The sequence below is a fragment of the Thamnophis sirtalis genome, unplaced genomic scaffold (genome assembly GCF_051295495.1).
Source record: "Thamnophis sirtalis isolate CommonGarterSnake01/CBP01778 unplaced genomic scaffold, rThaSir2_p1.2 scaffold_15, whole genome shotgun sequence".
Classification (NCBI taxonomy): Eukaryota; Metazoa; Chordata; class Lepidosauria; order Squamata; family Natricidae; genus Thamnophis; species Thamnophis sirtalis.
Window position 1 is genome coordinate 41778026 of NW_028261395.1, and position 17918 is coordinate 41795943.

General features: G+C 48.5%; 1 protein-coding gene across 5 annotated transcripts in view; it reads left to right on the plus strand.

Moving 5' to 3' along the window:
• Positions 1–17918, plus strand: part of RERE (arginine-glutamic acid dipeptide repeats) — a 275789-nt gene that overhangs the window by 108908 nt on the left and 148963 nt on the right. For all 5 annotated transcript variants that reach the window (XM_087702075.1, XM_087702078.1, XM_087702077.1 and 2 more), the window contains exon 2: positions 3891–4345. In XM_087702075.1, the coding sequence (XP_087558201.1) occupies positions 4039–4345 (307 nt within the window). In that variant the 5' untranslated portion in view covers positions 3891–4038. The remainder of the gene's footprint in view (positions 1–3890; positions 4346–17918) is intronic.

Here is a 17918-nt window from a genome sequence, read left to right on the forward strand (position 1 = left end):
CACCAATGGCCTCGCAGAGGCCGTTTCAGCAAACCCTAGCTACCTCTTCTCTTCTCTTAGTGGCGGCTGCAAAAAGAACAGCAGGCCCAATGATGGTAGGGCTGACAAGAGTGCGCCAGAAACAGAGACAGAACTTTTGGCCCTCTCGGGATCAGCTGATCCACGGGCCGCTGGCCGAGCTTAAGGGGTCTCCTGCACCTCAAAAATTATCCCCCAAAATAAGGCCAAGTGCTTACTTCAGGAGCCAAAAGAAAATAAGACCGTGTCTTATTTTTGGGGAAACGCGGTACTTTCTCCCACAAAGGTCCCAAGATATTGACCTGACCCGATCCAGAGACTGGCCAAACCCAAATGAAGTTACTTTTATCAAGACTGTTGCTTTGGAAACCTCGATTTTATGTTTATTGCCATAACAGCAGGGGTGAAATCCTCCCGGTTCGGCCCGGTTTGGCCGAACTGGTCGGGACGATTGTCCCTGGTTCTGCGAACCAGTAGTAAAAAAAGTTTCCAAGAATCGTGCGGCTCACAGCTGACGTGCGATCGTGGGAAGCTTCCCCCCCACCCCCAATTTTTAACGCATTTTTTTTCCTGCCGGTTCTGGCAAATAGGCAAGAAAACAATGCTTTAAAAAGCGGAAATAAAGTTTGCCATGCCCACCCAATCACATGACCCCCACCAGTGGTGGGATATAACCGGTATGCCCCAGTACGGGCATACCGGTGCCTGCTGCGAGCACCAGGTACCATTCTGGTACGGTGCTCTGGAGGAAACACCCTCCCGCGCTCCTTACCTGTATTTGCGCTGTTCAGAGCTTACGCACACGTTGTGTACGGCGCCTGCGCAATGCTCCACTGAGCAGCTGGAGCGTCACGGGCAGCAAGTACGTCTGCACGCATGGTGCACACGTTCATGTGGTAGACACCTGGCCCCATTGCACTGTACCAGTTGCAACAGGATCTGGAACCCACCACTGCCCCCCCCCCCACACACAAACACCAAGTCACATGCACAGAACCAGTGAGCAAAATAATTAGATTTCACCACTGACATGACAGCCAGTATTGTGGGTTGTAATCGATGCTTCTCTGTGTTCTCCCTGTGCCCGGTGGCATGACTGCCACTTGCTCCTCTCTAGGCCCCTCGCTGGTTGGACAAATAAAAGATTTCGTCTAATCCTGGTGATAAATCCTGCCATCTGCCTCGGGTGGGGGATGGAGGGAGAGAGAGAGGAAGCGGCTTTGCTTTGGCCATCCGTCTCCGGAAGGATGGACATTGGCTGCCTGGAAGGGAAAACTGCTTTCTTCTCTCTGATATTTACGCAAGGAGTTTGCTTGAAACGGATTCCAGAAACGCTGTCCAGTCCAGTCACATTTCCAATTAGTCACCGCCGCTCACACTGCCTGCTTTGTTACAGCTATTCTGCAGGAAGGATTAAGCCAACGACCACAGTGGCTTTGAAGCCACCGCACCGGCCATTGGGCTGTGTTGCTCGTCGTTAAGGATCTCCCGCTCAAGGCTCTTTGGCCTGCTGGGCTCCCTTGCGTGTTTACAGATTAACAGGATTAGAAGGGACCTTGTAGGTCATCTAGTCCAACCCCCCCGCCCAAGCAGGAGACCCTACACCATTTCCGACAGATGGCAGACCTGTTTCTCCTTGAAAGCCTCCAGTAATGAAGCTCCCACAACTTTTGAATAACAGAATAATAATAACAACAATGTTGGAAGGGACCTTGTAGATTAGATGATCCCACAACTTCTGCAGGCAACTTCTGTTCCATGGGTGGATTGTTCTCACTGTCAGAAAATGTCTCCCTGTTTCCAGGTTGAATCTCTCCTTGGTCAGTTTCCATCCATTATTCCTTCTCTGGCCTTCAGGTGCTTTGGAAAATAGCTTGATTCCCCCTCCTCTCTGTGGCAGCCCCTCAAATATTGGAAGACTGCTGTCATCTCTCCCCTGGTCCTTCTTTTCATCAAACTAGACATACCCAATTCCAGCAACTGTTCATCGTATGTTTTAATCTCCAGTCTCCTCATCATCCTGGTTGCTCTTCTCTGCACTCTTTCTAGAGTCTCAATATCTTTTTTTATAGTGCGGTGACCAAAACTGGATGCAGTACTCTAGGTGTGGCCTTACTAAGGCTTTATAGATTAGTATTAGTACCTCCCTTGATCTTGATTGTATCCTTCTGTTAATGCAATTTAGGATTGCATTGTGTGTGTGTGTGTGTGTGTGTGTGTGTGTGTGTGTGTGTGTGTGGCGTAAAAGGTCTGTAGAGATCCTCAATTATCCAGATGTCCCAAAGCTGCTTTTCAAAAGTCAACTGGACCTTCTTGGTTTCTTCTTTTTATTTTATTTTTCATGTTTTGCATTTCGTCTACGAAGCTTCTTCAGCTCACTCAATCTGCTTACATGAAGCCTCTAGTACCCGAACAATCTTGGGGTCGCGTAGCCTCTTGGTTGTCATACGTGTGCACAAGATCCTCTTTGTGTCGCCTGCTTTAGGACATAATTTCTTGAGCTGCTTAATCTCTTCCTGAGCTGTTTGCCTCCATCTCGAAAAAAACCTCAAACCCCAACAACAGTGTTTGTGTGTTTGTATGTGTAAGTGGAGAAGAACCTTGATTAATCTCTGGCTATGACAGCAAAGTCAATTCATCATTTTGAAGGTTAGCGTTGTTGGGAATAAAATCAACCAGGTTTTAAGTATTCATTATTGCCCTCCCTCCCTTTTTCTATTTCAAAAAAAGAAGAAGTTGATTAAGTTCTGAAAGGAGCAGATTTTGATCTTCAAAGCTGCTTATCGCCATCCTTGACCCTTCGATGCTTCCAAATATATTGGTCTCTTGAAATGGGGGTTTCCCTGATGACGTAGTTGTAGAGTCTCTTTACCCCAGAGTTTTTTTTAATCAATAGGCTTGCCTCTATGCAGCGGTGACTGCCTTAAAAATCTGTTTTGTGTGTTTGTGCGTGTGTGTGTGAGAGAGAGAGAGAGAGAGAGAGAAAACGAACTATACCGTATTTTACGGAGTATAAGATGCACCTTTCTCCCCCCCCTAAAAGTGGGTGAAAGTTTAGGTGTGTCTTATAGACTGAATAACTCCCGAACCCTCCATGTGTCGTTTTTTTGCCCTCCCAAAAGCATTCTGCAGTACTTAGTACGGGCCATTTTTACTGTTGCCTATAAATAGGTCTGCGTATGCGTAGAACAGTTAAAAAGGTCAAAAAAATATGTTGTGGTGACCGGGGAACCGGTTTGGGGGCGGGCGGGCGTGGTGAGCATGCCGTCCCTACCAGTTTGGAGACCCAGTCGCCATTTCCGCTACCGGTTCCAACGAACCGGTGCGAACCGGTAGGAACCCACTTCTAGTTCACACAGGTTCGGGCGATCCTCTAGTTAGATTTCTGCCCATTTTGTTGAACCCGTAAATGCCACCCCTGGCTGGCCATGCCCACCCCTCCCTGTAGTCTCTATGTGGCCTGTTAATCATGCCAGGTAAGTGCAGGGCCTGCGCGGAGGCTCAAGGAGGAGGGAAAACAGGCCTACTGGAGGTTCCGGAAGTTTGAAATCAGGCTTCCAGAAGCTGGGGAGGGTGAAAAACACTTCCCCCCCCACCGTGATACAGGAGGCCAACTAGGCAGCAATGGGACAGCACTTGCTGCAATTTTTGAAGCCCACCCCTGGAACAGGGGTCCCCAACCCCTCGGTCCGTGGACTGGCATTGAGCCAGTGCTTTGGAGAACACTACTGTCATGTCTCCCCTGGCCCTTCTTTTCATTAAACTAGCCATGCCCAGTTCCTGCAACTGTTCTTCATCTGTTTTAGCCTCCAGTCCCGTAACGTCATCGTCGGCTAACGTGGTTTTTCTCTTTTGTTTCTCTCCTTCTCCAGGGCCTTTTTTTAAAACACTGGGGTTGCCGGCGCGGTCCAATTTTTCCTGGAGTGGAGTGCGAAATTCAGAAGACTGAAGCCCAGGCTGACTGTCTACCTTTCACGGAGGCCGAGCCGTGAGAGGACGGAAGAAGGCACCTGGCGCATCATGACAGCGGACAAAGAGAAGGACAAAGAGAAAGAGAAGGACAGGGATCGGGACAAACGGGACAAGGGGCGGGAGAGCGAGAACTCGCGGCCCCGCCGGAGCTGCACCCTGGAAGGCGGCGCCAAGAACTACGCCGAGAGCGACCACAGCGAAGACGAGGACAATGACAACAACAGCGCCACCACCGAGGAGTCCACCAAGAAGAACAAGAAGAAGCCGCCCAAGAAGAAGTCGCGCTATGAGAGGACCGACAACGGGGAGATCACCTCCTTCATCACCGAGGACGATGTTGTCTACCGGCCCGGAGGTGAGAGAGAGAGAGCCTCGGCTCATAGCACATTTTGTTTGTCTGTGTGCCTGTGTGTGTATATGTGAGTCCCCAAGCCATGGAGCTCACAACTTCTTATACTCTCAAAGGTGCTTTTTCAAAAGGTAACTGGACTGTTTCTTCCTTTGAAGAAGAAGAGATTTCACTTCTCATACAAGAAGTTTCATCGGTTCTGGCAAAATGAAGAACCGATGAAGATTTCTGGATGAGAAGCAAATTCTTCTTCATTTCCTCCTCCTCCTCCTCCTCCTCCTCCTCCTCCTCCTTCTCCTTCTCCTTCTTGTTGTTGTTGTTGTTGTTCTTCTCCTTCTCCTCCTCCTCCTCCTATTTCTTCTTCTCCTCCTCCTCCCTCTCTTTCCTATTTCTTCTTCTCCTTCTCCTCTTCCCTTCCTCCCTCCCTTCTTACTGTTCTTCATTCTTCCTGTTCTTCCTCCTCGTCCTCTTTTTCCTACTCTTGCTCTTCCTCCTCCTCTCTTGTTTTTCCTCCTCCTCTTCAAAAGAACAGTCCACTTGCCTTTTGGAAAAGCACCTTAGAGACAACCACCACCTGGGTGACTGAGAATCTCCACAGGCACTTGTTCTACAGGTAGTCCTCAACTTACAACAGTTCATTTAGTGACCATTCGAGGTCAGAACGGCATTGAAAGAAAGTGACTTGCGATCTTTTTTTCACACTCGCAACCATTGTCTCATCCCCATGGTCACATGATTTGAAATTCAGACATTTGGCAACTCATGTTTATGACGGTCGCAGTGTCCCCGGGGTGGTGGTGGGGTGGTGGTCATGCGATCCTTTTTTGCGACCTCGTGACAAGCAAAGCCAATGGGGAAACGACTGCCGGACTCACTTAACAATTGCAGTGGTTTGGTTAAAAGCCGTGGGAGAAAAAAGCTGTCGAACCAAGCGTGTCTCATTTAACCGCTACCGCCATAGCGTAGTCGCAAGGCCTACTGTATATAAGGGCACAGACTACTGAAATTGGAGCGTGAGCATGCCCACCGGAGCGCTGGAATCCAGGCCGGTATACATGCGCGCGCCGGCCAGGTGCCATCACGGGTATGGTGCAATATTAATGCAGTATCAAGGGGTTTTCAATTCCGTTGTGTAGAATGCGGAGGATGTGTGCTTTTGTTTCATTTTTATAGGTTTCTTATGTATGATGTGCGCTGAAGATGGCATTTCATTCCGTGGTACGAGGTGCCATGACAATAAAGTAAACTCAACCAAGCCAAGAACTATTTGTAGCTTTTCAGGCTGGCATGCTGATCCGTACCTGAAGGCAAGCTAACCATGAAAGGCGGTCAGCCTCTTAAGTGTGGCTAAGAGAGTAGAGTGGGCGATACACTTGAATCACCACCCGTGCTGTTGTGTCGTTGTGATTTTTAAGTGGCGCTTCAGTCGTAGAAGGTGCTCTGGAGATCCGTTCGCCAGGCCAGAACTAAAATGTGGCTTTTTCCAGGAAACGTTAGGTTGATATTTTAATAGCATTTCCAGAGTAATCGGTTGAATTTTTTAAAATTATTATTATTTCTGCGTTGAGAGGTGCGGGCGATATGTCTTGCCAGGATTATTTGCCGTTTCCTTCCCTGCTGGCTGCTTTTGGGTTTAGTTCTGATCAAGAAATAGATATGAAAAGTTCTCGGCTGACACCGGCAGCCAAGCGTGTGGCTGTTTACATGCCTCAGTACATACATATCAATCTGCCTCTTCCCTTCTGGGACGAGCGGCATCACGCGAAGAGGCAGAGAGTAAGACGTTGCAAGGAAAGGAAAGCAAGAGGGTTAGAAAAGAGAGACAGAAAATCTCACACAAGTGAATTTATGCCAGTGCTCTTCCCTTTCTCTCTCTCCCTGTATCTTTGCTTCCATCTGTTGTGGCCCACAAGCGGCCAGGGGAGCTGGCAGCAGACTCGGACAGTGATGAGGTTGGGGAGGAACATGAGCCGGTCCTGGAGTCTGGAGAAGGCTCTGAGGAGGGCTCTGTGTCAGAGGCAGAGAGGGGGCCGGAGCCGTCTGACAGTTATCAGAGCTGCCTTCAGAGTCAGACATCAATGAGGCAGAAGAACAGCTGGAGCCTGTTCCCAGTGTGCGCATGCACAGAGCTGCCAGGAGAAGGAAACAGTTAAGGAACAAGAGCCGATTCGGGAGTAAAGCCACAGGTAGACTGTGAATGGCCCCTCCCAGAGGGAATAAAAGAGGAGCGAAAGGGGAGTGGAGTTTGCAGGAGGGAATTAGTTCAATTCATTCGGGTGAAGATCCGTCCCTGACTTCTTGCCAAGTAATTGCTGCTACAGCTTGGCGTTTGGAAGATATCGGCCTGGCAGCTCTCCAAGCCTGATAAAAGGTCTGTCATTGTGAAATCTCTTTGAAAGACTGTTGGCCAGGACTTTGCTGGAGAGGAATTCCCTTTAAGCTAAATAAAAAGAGGTTTTATCGGGACGAGGAGTCGGCTTCATGATCTTGGGAAGCCTCGGTCCGCACACCATTGTGCCCCGTTCACCGATCATTAAAGCCTTATCGAAGACAGAATAAGTTCTCTACTTGCAACCATTCTTGTAGTGACCATTTCAAGTTAGAAGGGCACTGGGTGAAAAAACAGATTTATGACCATTTTTCACACTTAGGACTTTTGCAGCATCCCCACAGTCCCGTGATCAAAATCCTGACACTTCGCAACTGGCATGTGTTCGTGACGGTCGCGGGGTCCCGTGGTTGCTGCAACCTGGCCAGGTTTCTAGTCCTCAACCTTGCAAAGAGAAAAAAAAAAAACCCACAAAACCCAAAAAATACCTAGCCATCAATCAGGTTTCTAAATCCTCAAGATGGCAAAAAAGTATGAACTAATAATACTCAAGTTTTATTTCTTTCGATGAGTTGGTGTGGGGGACCAGAAGGATTGTTCAGGGGGCGAAAACACTGCAGAGTTCTCCTTCTCGGGGTCATGATCCCCGTGAGAACGACAAGGAGCTGTTTGTGTTCTCAGCAGCATTGCCGTAATCACTTTCCAATCGACTGGCGAGCGGTTTGCTTTTGTTGGCATGAAGGAGGAAGCTGACCTCCACGGGGAAAAGAGAAGGAGGTGGGTTGCAAGCATAGCCTGTGTTTGTCGGAAAGGGGAATAGCCTGCCTTGCAGAGTGACAGGTGCCTGAAGCAAGCCAGACGTTCTCGTTCTCCCCGTGTTCTTGTGTGGGTTGCCTTTCATGGATCTTGTGTTATCCTCGCAGCTACAGGCCTTGTTTTAACTTCACAAGAGGCCTGGGGATGTCTCCCTCTCTTGTTCTCCTGTATGTTTTAAACTTTGCTAGCCTCTTTTATGTGCTTGAATAGAGAAAAACAGACCATCGGCTGATTGGGTGTATAATGGCTTGATTGAGACGTGGCAAAAAGAGCTTCGTGCAGTGCTGTTGGATCAAACGTTATCTCTAAATAGCTCTGCTTGTTCTGCCTCGATTAAGATCCTTCTGACTTCCCACAATCTGTCCTATCACCTGGTGTAAAAAAGAGGATGAATTGGCTCCCGTGTTGAGCGGAGGTACATTTGTTCCTTCTCTGGTTCACAGTGGCATTTAAAATGACCGGCTGTTGTCTCTGCACGCAGGCGGAGTGTCCCAGTGGCCAATCAGAAACACAGATATGATCACATGTCATGGAACTACACTTCCCATAAGGCAGTCTCTGCCTACATTTCCCGGGAGGTAGTTTCTTAAAGGAGACGTCTCTTAATGTAGACTAGAACAGTGTTTCCCAACCTTGGCCACTTGAAGATGTCTGGACTTCAACTCCCAGAATTCCCCAGCCAGCATTCGCTGGCTGGGGAATTCTGGGAGTTGAAGTCCAGACATCTTCAAGTGGCCAAGGTTGAGAAACACTGGACTAGAAGACCTCTAAGGTCCTTTCGAGCTCTGTTATTCTGATTGGTTGATTTGGAAAAACAGCATCCCAGAGAAGGGGGATGTTCAGTTTGGTTAGTCTCTCTGCCTTTGCTAAAGATATACCGTGTTTCTCCAAAAAGAAAGCCGGGTCTTATTTTCTTTTGAACCCCCCCCCCCAAAAAAAAACAACAACTAGGTCTTCTTTTTGGAGGGTTCTTAATTATTGACTCACCTACTGTTGGTGGCAACGACAGTCCCGGCCAGCAGGAGCCCTCCGGATCGATCCAGAGTGCTGTTATCGGCTGCAGATGCCTTCCAGCAGGCATTTCAAGTCGAAATGGAGGCCAGGACTATGCGTGCGAGTGGTGCCCAGTGGCCGCAGAAGGAGGCAAGGCAGGTGTGCGAGGTGCCCTCACACACTCCGAAAGATGCCCTAATTAATTCATGAGCCTCGAGCCAAGTTTCAAAAGAACTCCAGTTCATTTATTAGGAACACCATTTCGGCAATAACCCACTGCAGTCAGATCTGACCTCATTTTAACTATGGCTGAACTTTACCTCTGTTTCCTTCCTCCCCTCGGTCTGTGCCATAAATCCTCACCCTGGCAACTTTATGAGTTGACAGAAGGCCTGGTAAGAAGGGCAGCTTCATCCCCCCCCCCCCCCACATCCCCACCCTCGCTTATTTTTTTACCTGTGTGCCTCGCCCCGCCCCCTGTACCCCGGGATGGGTGGTGTCTTAATTAGGGCTAATTTTCTGGTTGGGGCTTAATTTGATTGCATGCGCTCAAAACGTGATAGGGCTTCTTTTCAAGGTGCTCGTCTTTTTAGAGAAACACCGTGTGTGCGGGCGTGCGCTTGCCTGGCTGCTTAGCGAAATTTAGCTGCTCTGCTCGCAGGGCTGCTGTGTCCTTTGCTTGTCCTTGTTTTGGATTTCGCTGATGGTTGATAAATCAAATCTACGGGACTTGCTGCTCACCTCAGTGTTGCCAAGGATCCTCTGCTTCCCCACCTCCTCCGTTACCACCGTAACCCCACATCATCATGGTTTTTTACTTGTTGTCTTCCTTGCAAACTCCAGACTTGGGTCTGGTCCAGGCGGAGGGAAGAGCACCATCCACAGAGTGTCGTTAAAGGCAGCGGGTCGCCTTCCGGAGTGCGTCTAGTCAAGGCGATGGTTTCCCCAGTTGCAATGGATGGCTGTGAAGGTTGGACCACAACAAAGGCCAAAGAATGGAGGCCTTTGAACTCTGGTGCTGGAGAAGAAGACTCCTGCATTGAGTCCCTTGGACTGCAAGGCGATTCAACCGGTCAGTCCTAGAGGAGATCAACCCTGACTGCTCTTTAGAAGGCCGGATCCTGAAGAGGAAGCTCAAATACTTTGGCCGCCTAATGAGAAGGAAGAAGGACTCCCTGGAGAAGAGCCTCATGCTGGGAACGATGGAGGGCAAAAGAAGAAGAAGGGGACGGCAGATAATGAGGTGGCTGGATGGAGTCACTGAAACAGTTGGCATGACTTCAATGGACTCCAGAGGATGGTAGAGGACAGGAAGGCCTGGAGGAATGTTCTCCATGGGGATCGCGAAGGATCGGACACGACTTCGCAACTAACAACAACAACAACAGCAGCAAATTCCTAATATTTTTCTCCCCAAAGGATTGTGGAGGACAGGGGAGTCACACACACACCAATCGATGTCCTGGATCGAGTCTAAGGCTGACTTGACACCTCTCTTTATCTCTGGAAGCTCAGAAATAGGACACTCTCATTTGTGTTTTTGCCGTGATGATCCAGAACCATTTAAAAGGATCTCAGCGGATTAAAAAGATTTAATCCAGGAAGGCCTTCGTGTCAGAAAGACAAATAGGAATAAAAGCTGGGGCTGCAGAGGATGCTCGTTTTGGCAAACAAGAATGTAGGAAGGGCTCCACCCCCCCACTGCGAAGATTTTTTTAAAAAGTCTGCCGCCGGATTATTTAATTACCAAATGGTTGCATTTCCTGGATTTCAGAGAGCTGATTTTTTTTTTTTAAATCCCTTTTCTTTAATTAATCAGAACAATTAACCAGTGGAACAACTTGCCTCCAGAAGTTGTGAATGCTCCAACACTGGACATTTTTAAGAAGAGGTTGGGCAACCACTTGTTTCAGATAGGGTTTCCTGCCTGGACAGGGGGTTGGACTAGAAGACCTCCAAGGTCCCTTCCAACTCTGTTATTCTGTTAAACCTGCCTTTATTGCATGCTGGGAAGGAGATGATGTCTAAATGTAGTTTTGGCTGCTTCTGCAGGCAGGCAGGTGGCGAGGTTTCCTTTCTCAGCATTTAGCAGCTGGCCTAGGGCGCTTTGGGGCGAGCCGACCGGGGCCCTTCAAAGCATTGTTCCTTCTTCCAAGCCTTTTTTGGTATGCTGCTTCTCTTTCTTTGGCTTTACGGCTTGAAGCAATTAATGCATTTTTGAAGATCCCTTTGCTTCCAAAACCCGCAGAGCCAGTGACCTAAAACCGTGGCTCCCATGCACAATTACCATCTTCCTCGATTTGTCTTCATTTCACAATTGGTCGAGACGCTCACCGTTCCCAATCAGTGTGACCGCTGGCCAAAATTCATAGAAATGCTCACAGAAAATGATAAGCTAAAAGCTGGAGAGGATTTATTTTTCATGTCCGTGCACACAGTGCCACCCTGTCGTTTCCTGCTTGACTCCTGTTGGAAGGAGGGGGGGGGGGGAATCACTAGGAATCCCCCAGGAATTAAAAGATCAACATTGTCCCTTAAAGCAACGGTCACCAACTGGTGGTCCGTGAGAAAATTTTGGGGGTCCGCAGAAAAATTATTTGCATTTTTTACATTGCACTAAATCAGGGGGTCCTCAAACTACGGCCCCTGGGACGGATACGTGCAATGAAGGCTTGTGTTGCTGCAGAGAGTCTCCCCCTTTGGGGTCTTTTTGTGGGGGTCGGAGGAGGGCAGAAATTCCGACTTGGGGTCTGCTTCAGCCTCCTGGTGGGGGGCTTTGGACGAAGGCTGGAGGGAAGAGCCGCTGGTGGAGAAGAGCCGGAGGGCCTCGTTCCAGTGGGGCTGCATCATGGCCTGGAACTGGCTGACCATCTCAGCCCGCTGAGCCTCCAGGCACTGGTACCTGGCCTTGCCCTCCCGCAGGTCTCCCCTCTGCCTGGAAAGCCTATGCTCCTAGTCCTCAGTGAGGTGCTTCTGCTGAGCCTCCTTCTCGGCCAGATCCAATTTGAACTGAGTTGTTTTGCCAGCTATTTCTCCTGGTGGCTGCTCAGCTCCAGCAACTGCTTCCTGTGGGGGCCCAAAGGAGCCCGGGCGGGCAGGCAAGGAGAGGCGAGGAGAGGCTGGCAAGGTGGCCCACAATGTGAGTGACATCGAGTTGGCCACACCCACTCAGTCACATGACCACTTAGCCACGCCCACCCAGCTGGTCATCAGGAAGATCATATTAGTGGTCTGTGGGATTTAAAATTATGAATTTAGTGGTCCCTGAGGTCCGAAAGGTTGGTGACCCCTGCCTTAAAGTACCTTCTGGCACCTTTTAAAATTCTCGCCCAAAAATGGGTGTGTGTGTGTGTGTGTGTGTGTATGTGTATGAAATAGCACTGTAGCACACACCACTTTGAAGCAACAAGTTTTAAATTCCTAGCATTCCCCCCCCCCCATTTTCCTTCCCCGTCCTCCTCCCTTTTCCTAGTCAGAATCTGTAACCTCATAAATCCCCGGGGAACTTGGTCTTTTAACGGTGATGCCTTCATCCTAAATCCCCCTGCAGCTGGGTCTTTAACAGCGATGTCGTCCGTGGGAAAGGATACATCTGGATACAGGTTTCCCCATCTTGTAATGGAGGCATTGCTCTTAATTTAATTTTGATTTATCGGGTCATACTCAACCACTTAAAAGGCACGATGGCTCAGTGGTTACAGAAAGCTGACAGTCCAGGTTTGAGACCCAAGCGCCGCATGACTGGGTGAGCTCCCGTCCTTGCCTGAACTCCTGCCCACCCAGCAGTTCGAAAGCATGCAACTGTGAGTAGATTAATAGGTACCACTACAGTGGGAAGCCAACAGCAGTGAGCCTTTGGGCTACATAGCCATGCCATGACCGCAGAAAATATCTCCAGACAACCCTGGCTGGCTCTGTTAGCCAAGAAAGGGAAATTATTATCGTGCCTTAGAGTCAGACATGACTGGACAAGGGAAACCTTTTCCTATTTCCTTAACTAGTGCAAGTAAATGAATGCTTGCCTTTAAAAAAAATTGGAAACGGGAGACAGCCAAGTTAGAATCGGCCTCTTCCGGTTGACTGTGCCGTCTTTTTCTAACCAAACAGCTTTTTAAATTGGTGGTCCTCAGGTTCCCCCTCGCACCTAAGTGCTAGTCGTTCCCGACTCTAGGGGGCGGTGCTCATCTCCGTTTCAAAGCCGAAAAGCCAGCACTGTCCGAAGACGTCTCCGTGGTCATGTGACCGGCATGATTCAACGCTGAAGGCGCACGGAACGCTGTTCCCTTCCCACCAAAGATGGTTCCTATTTTTCTACTTGCATTTTTTTACGTGCTTTCGAACAGTTAGGTTGGCAGAAGCTGAGACAAGTCACGGGAGCTCACTCCATTACGCGGCGCTAGGGATTCGAACCGCCGAACTTTCTGATCCTCAAGCCACCGCAACTTTTCCTTGTCTCCCAAGTTCTTGTGGGCTCTTTTTTTTATTGTGGCTCCAATCCCCCACCCCCACCCGAGGCAAGCTTTTTTCTGCCAAATCATGTTTAGAAATGGATGGGAAAAGGCTCGATGGAGAACAAAGATGGGATGGAAGAGATGTTGTCCCCTGCCAAGCTCCAGGAGAGAAGCGGTGTTATTTTTCCCAACTCCCTGGCCCAGAGAAAAGCTGGGTTAAGGCACCCTTGCCAGTTGAGAAAGGTCCTTGACTCCAAAGGTTGAAGTGGCTTTTGGAAGGCTTAAGTGGCCGCGCCATTGGAAAACGGAGCAAGCCGGAATTTTTTAAGACATTCTTTACGTGACGGACAACCAGGATCGAGCCACAGTTCTTCCTGAATGTACAAAAACAGTGCAGGGTTGCTTCCTGGCCCTCTGATCACACTCAGCCTCCCGGGGAGGTGTGGGAGTTTTCCCCGGAAGGGCTTTTGAACTTGGGCAAACTTTGAGAATTCTCCCAAGTCTGCAGACATCTCCCGCAGGATGAGCTCATGCTGGCTCGGAGAGGAATCCACTCCCGAGAAATGGGTTTGTCGGTTTCAGCCACTCGTCTTGGCCTCCGACTCCTACAATTCCTCAACCAGGGTTCCAATAAACACCCCCAACGAAAGAAGCCTCCGAGGGTTGAGGTTCCTCAAAGTTCCAATTTTATTAGAAGTGTCGTATTGGCACATCTGGGAAAACCTGAATCTGAAAGCTTCCAGGTTTCCCCCACCCAAAAGAAAGTCCACGTTCCTGCCCAGCACCCACATGTCCATCATACGGTCCAACCAGGCACTGTCCAAAGCTGGAGATGCCTCCCAGTCACACCACTCCAGGTGCGGGGCAAGACGTCCTTGACTCTCTGAGAAAGGAATGTCATTTTGACTATATCTCTCTCATACTCCACATAATCCCCCCACCCAATTTCCCACAGCATTAAATGTGGCAGGGCTGAAGGCCCAATGCAAAAGATGGCTTCTACTCAAAATTTCCGCTACCGGTTCTCCAAACTACTCAAAATTTCTGCTACTGGTTCTCCATACTACTCAAAATTTCTGCTACTGGTTCTCTGAACTACTCAAAATTTCCACTACTGGGTCTCCGAATTGCTCAAAATTTCTGCTACTGGTTTCTGAACTACTCAAAATTTCCGCTACAGATTCTCTGAACGACTCAAAATTTCCACTACTGGTTACCCAAAGTACTCAAAATTTCCACTACTGGTTCTCTGAACTACTCAAAATTTCTGCTACTGGTTCTCCATACTACTCAAAATTTCTGCTACTGGTTCTCTGAACTACTCAAAATTTCCACTACTGGGTCTCCGAATTGCTCAAAATTTCTGCTACTGGTTTCTGAACTACTCAAAATTTCCACTACCGATTCTCTGAACGACTCAAAATTTCCACTACTGGTTACCCAAAGTACTCAAAATTTCCACTACTGGTTCTCTGAACTACTCAAAATTTCCACTACTGGTTACCCAAAGTACTCAAAATTTCCACTACTGGTTCTCCGAACTACTCAAAATTTCCACTACTGGTTCTCCGAACTACTCAAAATTTCTGCTACTGGTTTCCAAACTACTCAAAATTTCCACTACTGGTTCTCCAAACTACTCAAAATTTCCACTACTGGTTTCCAAACTGCTCAAAATTTCCACTACCGGTTCTCTGAACTACTCAAAATTTCCGCTACTGGTTCTCCAAACTATTCAAAATTTACACTACTGGTTTCCAAACTGCTCAAAATTTTCACTACCGGTTCTCCGAACTACTCAAAATTTCCGCTACTGGAATTTCTGTTACTGGTTCTCTGGGCTACTCAAAATTTCTGCTACTGGTTCTCCAAACTACTGAAAATTTCCACTACTGGAATTTCCGCTACTGGTTCTTTGAACTACTCAAAATTTCCACTACTGGTTCTCCAAACTACTCAAAATCTTTGCTACCGGTTCGTGAGAACCTCCTGGATTTCACCCCTGGGTTTGATTCCCCCCCCCTTCCTCACACCTTTCTGGCGCATTCCCGCTTCACCCCTTTGCATCACACAGAACGAGCTATAAAGGCTTTGCAATTTTGTCACCTCGTCTTATTTTTGGGGAGAGGGGGGAGTTGCATTGTGTCTAACCCCCCCCCCTCCCTCCATTAAACAGTTTCCCTGCCTGGCATCAGTTGGATTACCTGCGAACGCAAGACGACAACAACAGAAGGCGTTCGGGTTGCTCTTTATCTCTCTTGTGGTATTTCCCCCTCCCCTTCTCATCTCTCTCTCTCTCTCTCTCTAGCACATTTGCATCCTGGCTGAGGAAGGCGAGCCAGATTCTTTATTTTATTTTATTTACCCAGTGCTTAATTGGGCTGAGATCTCCCAGGGTGCCGTTAGAAAAACCCTCTCTGCCCTTTTGCTTAGGCAAGCAAGCCTTTGCAATCCGAAGCACCGCTTCCGCCGGCTCAATTAATTGTTAAATGTTCCCTTTATAATAATTATACATCGATGCTGCTTTTCCTCCCGCCGTCCCTGCCGAGGAGGAGGAGGAGGTGGTGGAGGCTCCCGCCCAATTCCCCCATCTGCCCTTTGATGGCTGTAGTTGTTTGTGGAAAAAAAAAAAAATAGGAAAGGGGGGGAAAAAGAGGAGGAGGGGGGGGGAAGAGACGCTTTTGAAAAGAAAAAAAACCCCCAATGAATAGAGCAAATGGGAAGTGTCCCATTTGTTGTTGCTTTTTGAGCAGTCCGTCGTCGACGCTGTTTAGATTGGAGGACATGAGCGCAATTGAAAAGGCTCTGCCTTTTTGCCTTTCGGCTCCCTCCCGAGAGTGATTGGCTTCTGTTTGACATTGACCCGTCGTCGTGGTTTGCCTTGCTCCCGTATATCGCCTGCTATTTGTTCTGACAGTTTCACCAGCTGAGAGACAGAGAGAGAGAAAGACAGAGAGAGAGAAAGACAGAGAGAGAAACAGACACACAGAGAGAGAGAGAGAGAGACAGACAGACAGACAGACAGACACAGAGAGAGAGAGAGACAGAGAGACAGAGAGAGAGAGAGAGAGAGAGAGAGAAGCCGGAGTGCCAGAATTACAGAAGGGAAAAGCAAAAAAAGACTCAAAAGTGGGCGGGAGACGAGGGGGGGGGAATAGAAAAGAGAAAGAAAAAAAGAAAGAAATGAAATCGCTAAGGTCTTGCCGACAAACAAAGTAGCCAAATCAGGCCGCGAATGCAAAACCCGCCGGGCCCTCCCGTTTGCTTGACGGTGGAGTCCTTGGAGCCCTCTGAGCTTGGTGGTTTTCTTGCAGACGTTTTATTGCCAAACTAGGTAAAATCAGCAGGGCTAGGGGGGGAGTGGGGTTTGCAGAATGGAGCAGAAGGAGAATGGAGGAGGAAGAGTATTGTGAGGTCCTTGGGAGTTCTCTGAGCTTGGTGGTTTTCTTGCAGACGTTTTATTGCCAAACTAGGTAATGGTCAGGGGTAGGAAGGAGTGAAAGAGAAAGAGAGAGAGAGAGATGGAGAAGAGAGAAAAAGGGAGAGATGGAGAGAGAAGAGAGACAGAGAGAAAGAGAGAGAGAGAGATGGAGAGAAGAGAGAGAGATGGAGAGAGAAGAGAGAGAAAGAGAGAGAGAGATGGAGAGAGAAGAGAGAGAGAGAAAGAAGAGAGAAAGAGATGGAGAGAGAAAGAGATGACACAGAGAAAGAGAGAAAGAGAAGAGAGAGATATGGAGCGAGAAAGAGAATGACACAGAGAAAGAGAAAGAGGAGAGAGAGAGAGATGGAGAGAGAAGAGAGAAAAAGAAGAGAGAAAGAGAGATGGAGAGAGAAAGAGAATGACACAGAGAAAGAGAAAGAGAGAGATGGAGTGAGAAAGAGAATGACACAGAGAGAGAGAGAGAAAGAGGAGAGAGAGAGATGGAGAGAGAAGAGAGAGAAAAAGAAGAGAGAAAGAGAGATGGAGAGAGAAAGAGAATGACACAGAGAAAGAGAGAGAGAGAGATGGAGTGAGAAAGAGAATGACACAGAGAGAGAGAGAAAGAGGAGAGAGAGAGAGATGGAGAGAGAAGAGAGAGAGAAAGAAGAGAGAAAGAGAGATGGAGCGAGAAAGAGAATGACACAGGGAAAGAGAGAGAAAGAGGAGAGAGAGAGAAGAAAGAAAAAGAAGAGAGAAAGAGAGATGGAGAGAGAAAGAGAATGACAGAGAGAGAGAAGAGAGACAGAGAGAGATGGAGTGAGAAAGAGAATGACACAGAGAGAGAGAGAGAGAGAGAGGAGAGAGAGGGGTGGTGGCAGAGAGAGTGTCCCACCCTTGGCTTTTAATTGTGGTAGCCAAGCCCTGGTCGGTGGCCTCTTGCCGCCCGCCAAAAGAAAATGAGCATTACAAGGTGGGAGCCGCTGCCTCATCTCCCTTCGCCCCCCCCCCCCTTAGCACAAATGTGGCAGGCGTTGTTCTAGCTTTTAAAATATGGAGCAGCTGTTAGTGCCTGACAGATGGTGCCGCTCTTAAAGACTGATAAATGGAGGTTGGGCATTAAAACCATCGTCGCTTTTGACTTTCTAACAATCTGCACGGATCTTTTTTTCATGAAACTTAAAAAGAAAGAAAAGCAGAATCGGGGGGGGGGGAGTTGTTTGTGCTGGGGGAGAACTGCCTGGAGGGATGAGGGTCGGTGACCTCCATATTGCTTTCATTGGGGAAACGCGTGGAGGTCGAGGCAGGGAATTTGACCAAATGTCATTTGTCAGCTCACTGTTTTGGGGAGCAGCGGAATCTCTTGGCCAGAGAGTCCTAGAGGGATCCTTTGGCCTTTTCCGGGCAAGACCTGAGCATCGAGTCCATGAGTGGCAGTAAAGGTTATCCTCCGAATTATAATTTATCTCTTAGTCCTTCCTCCCTCCCTCCCTCCATTTTATCCTTCCCTCCCTCCCTCTCTACTTCTCTCCATTTATCCCTCCCTTCCTTCCTCCCGCTGTTCTTCCATTT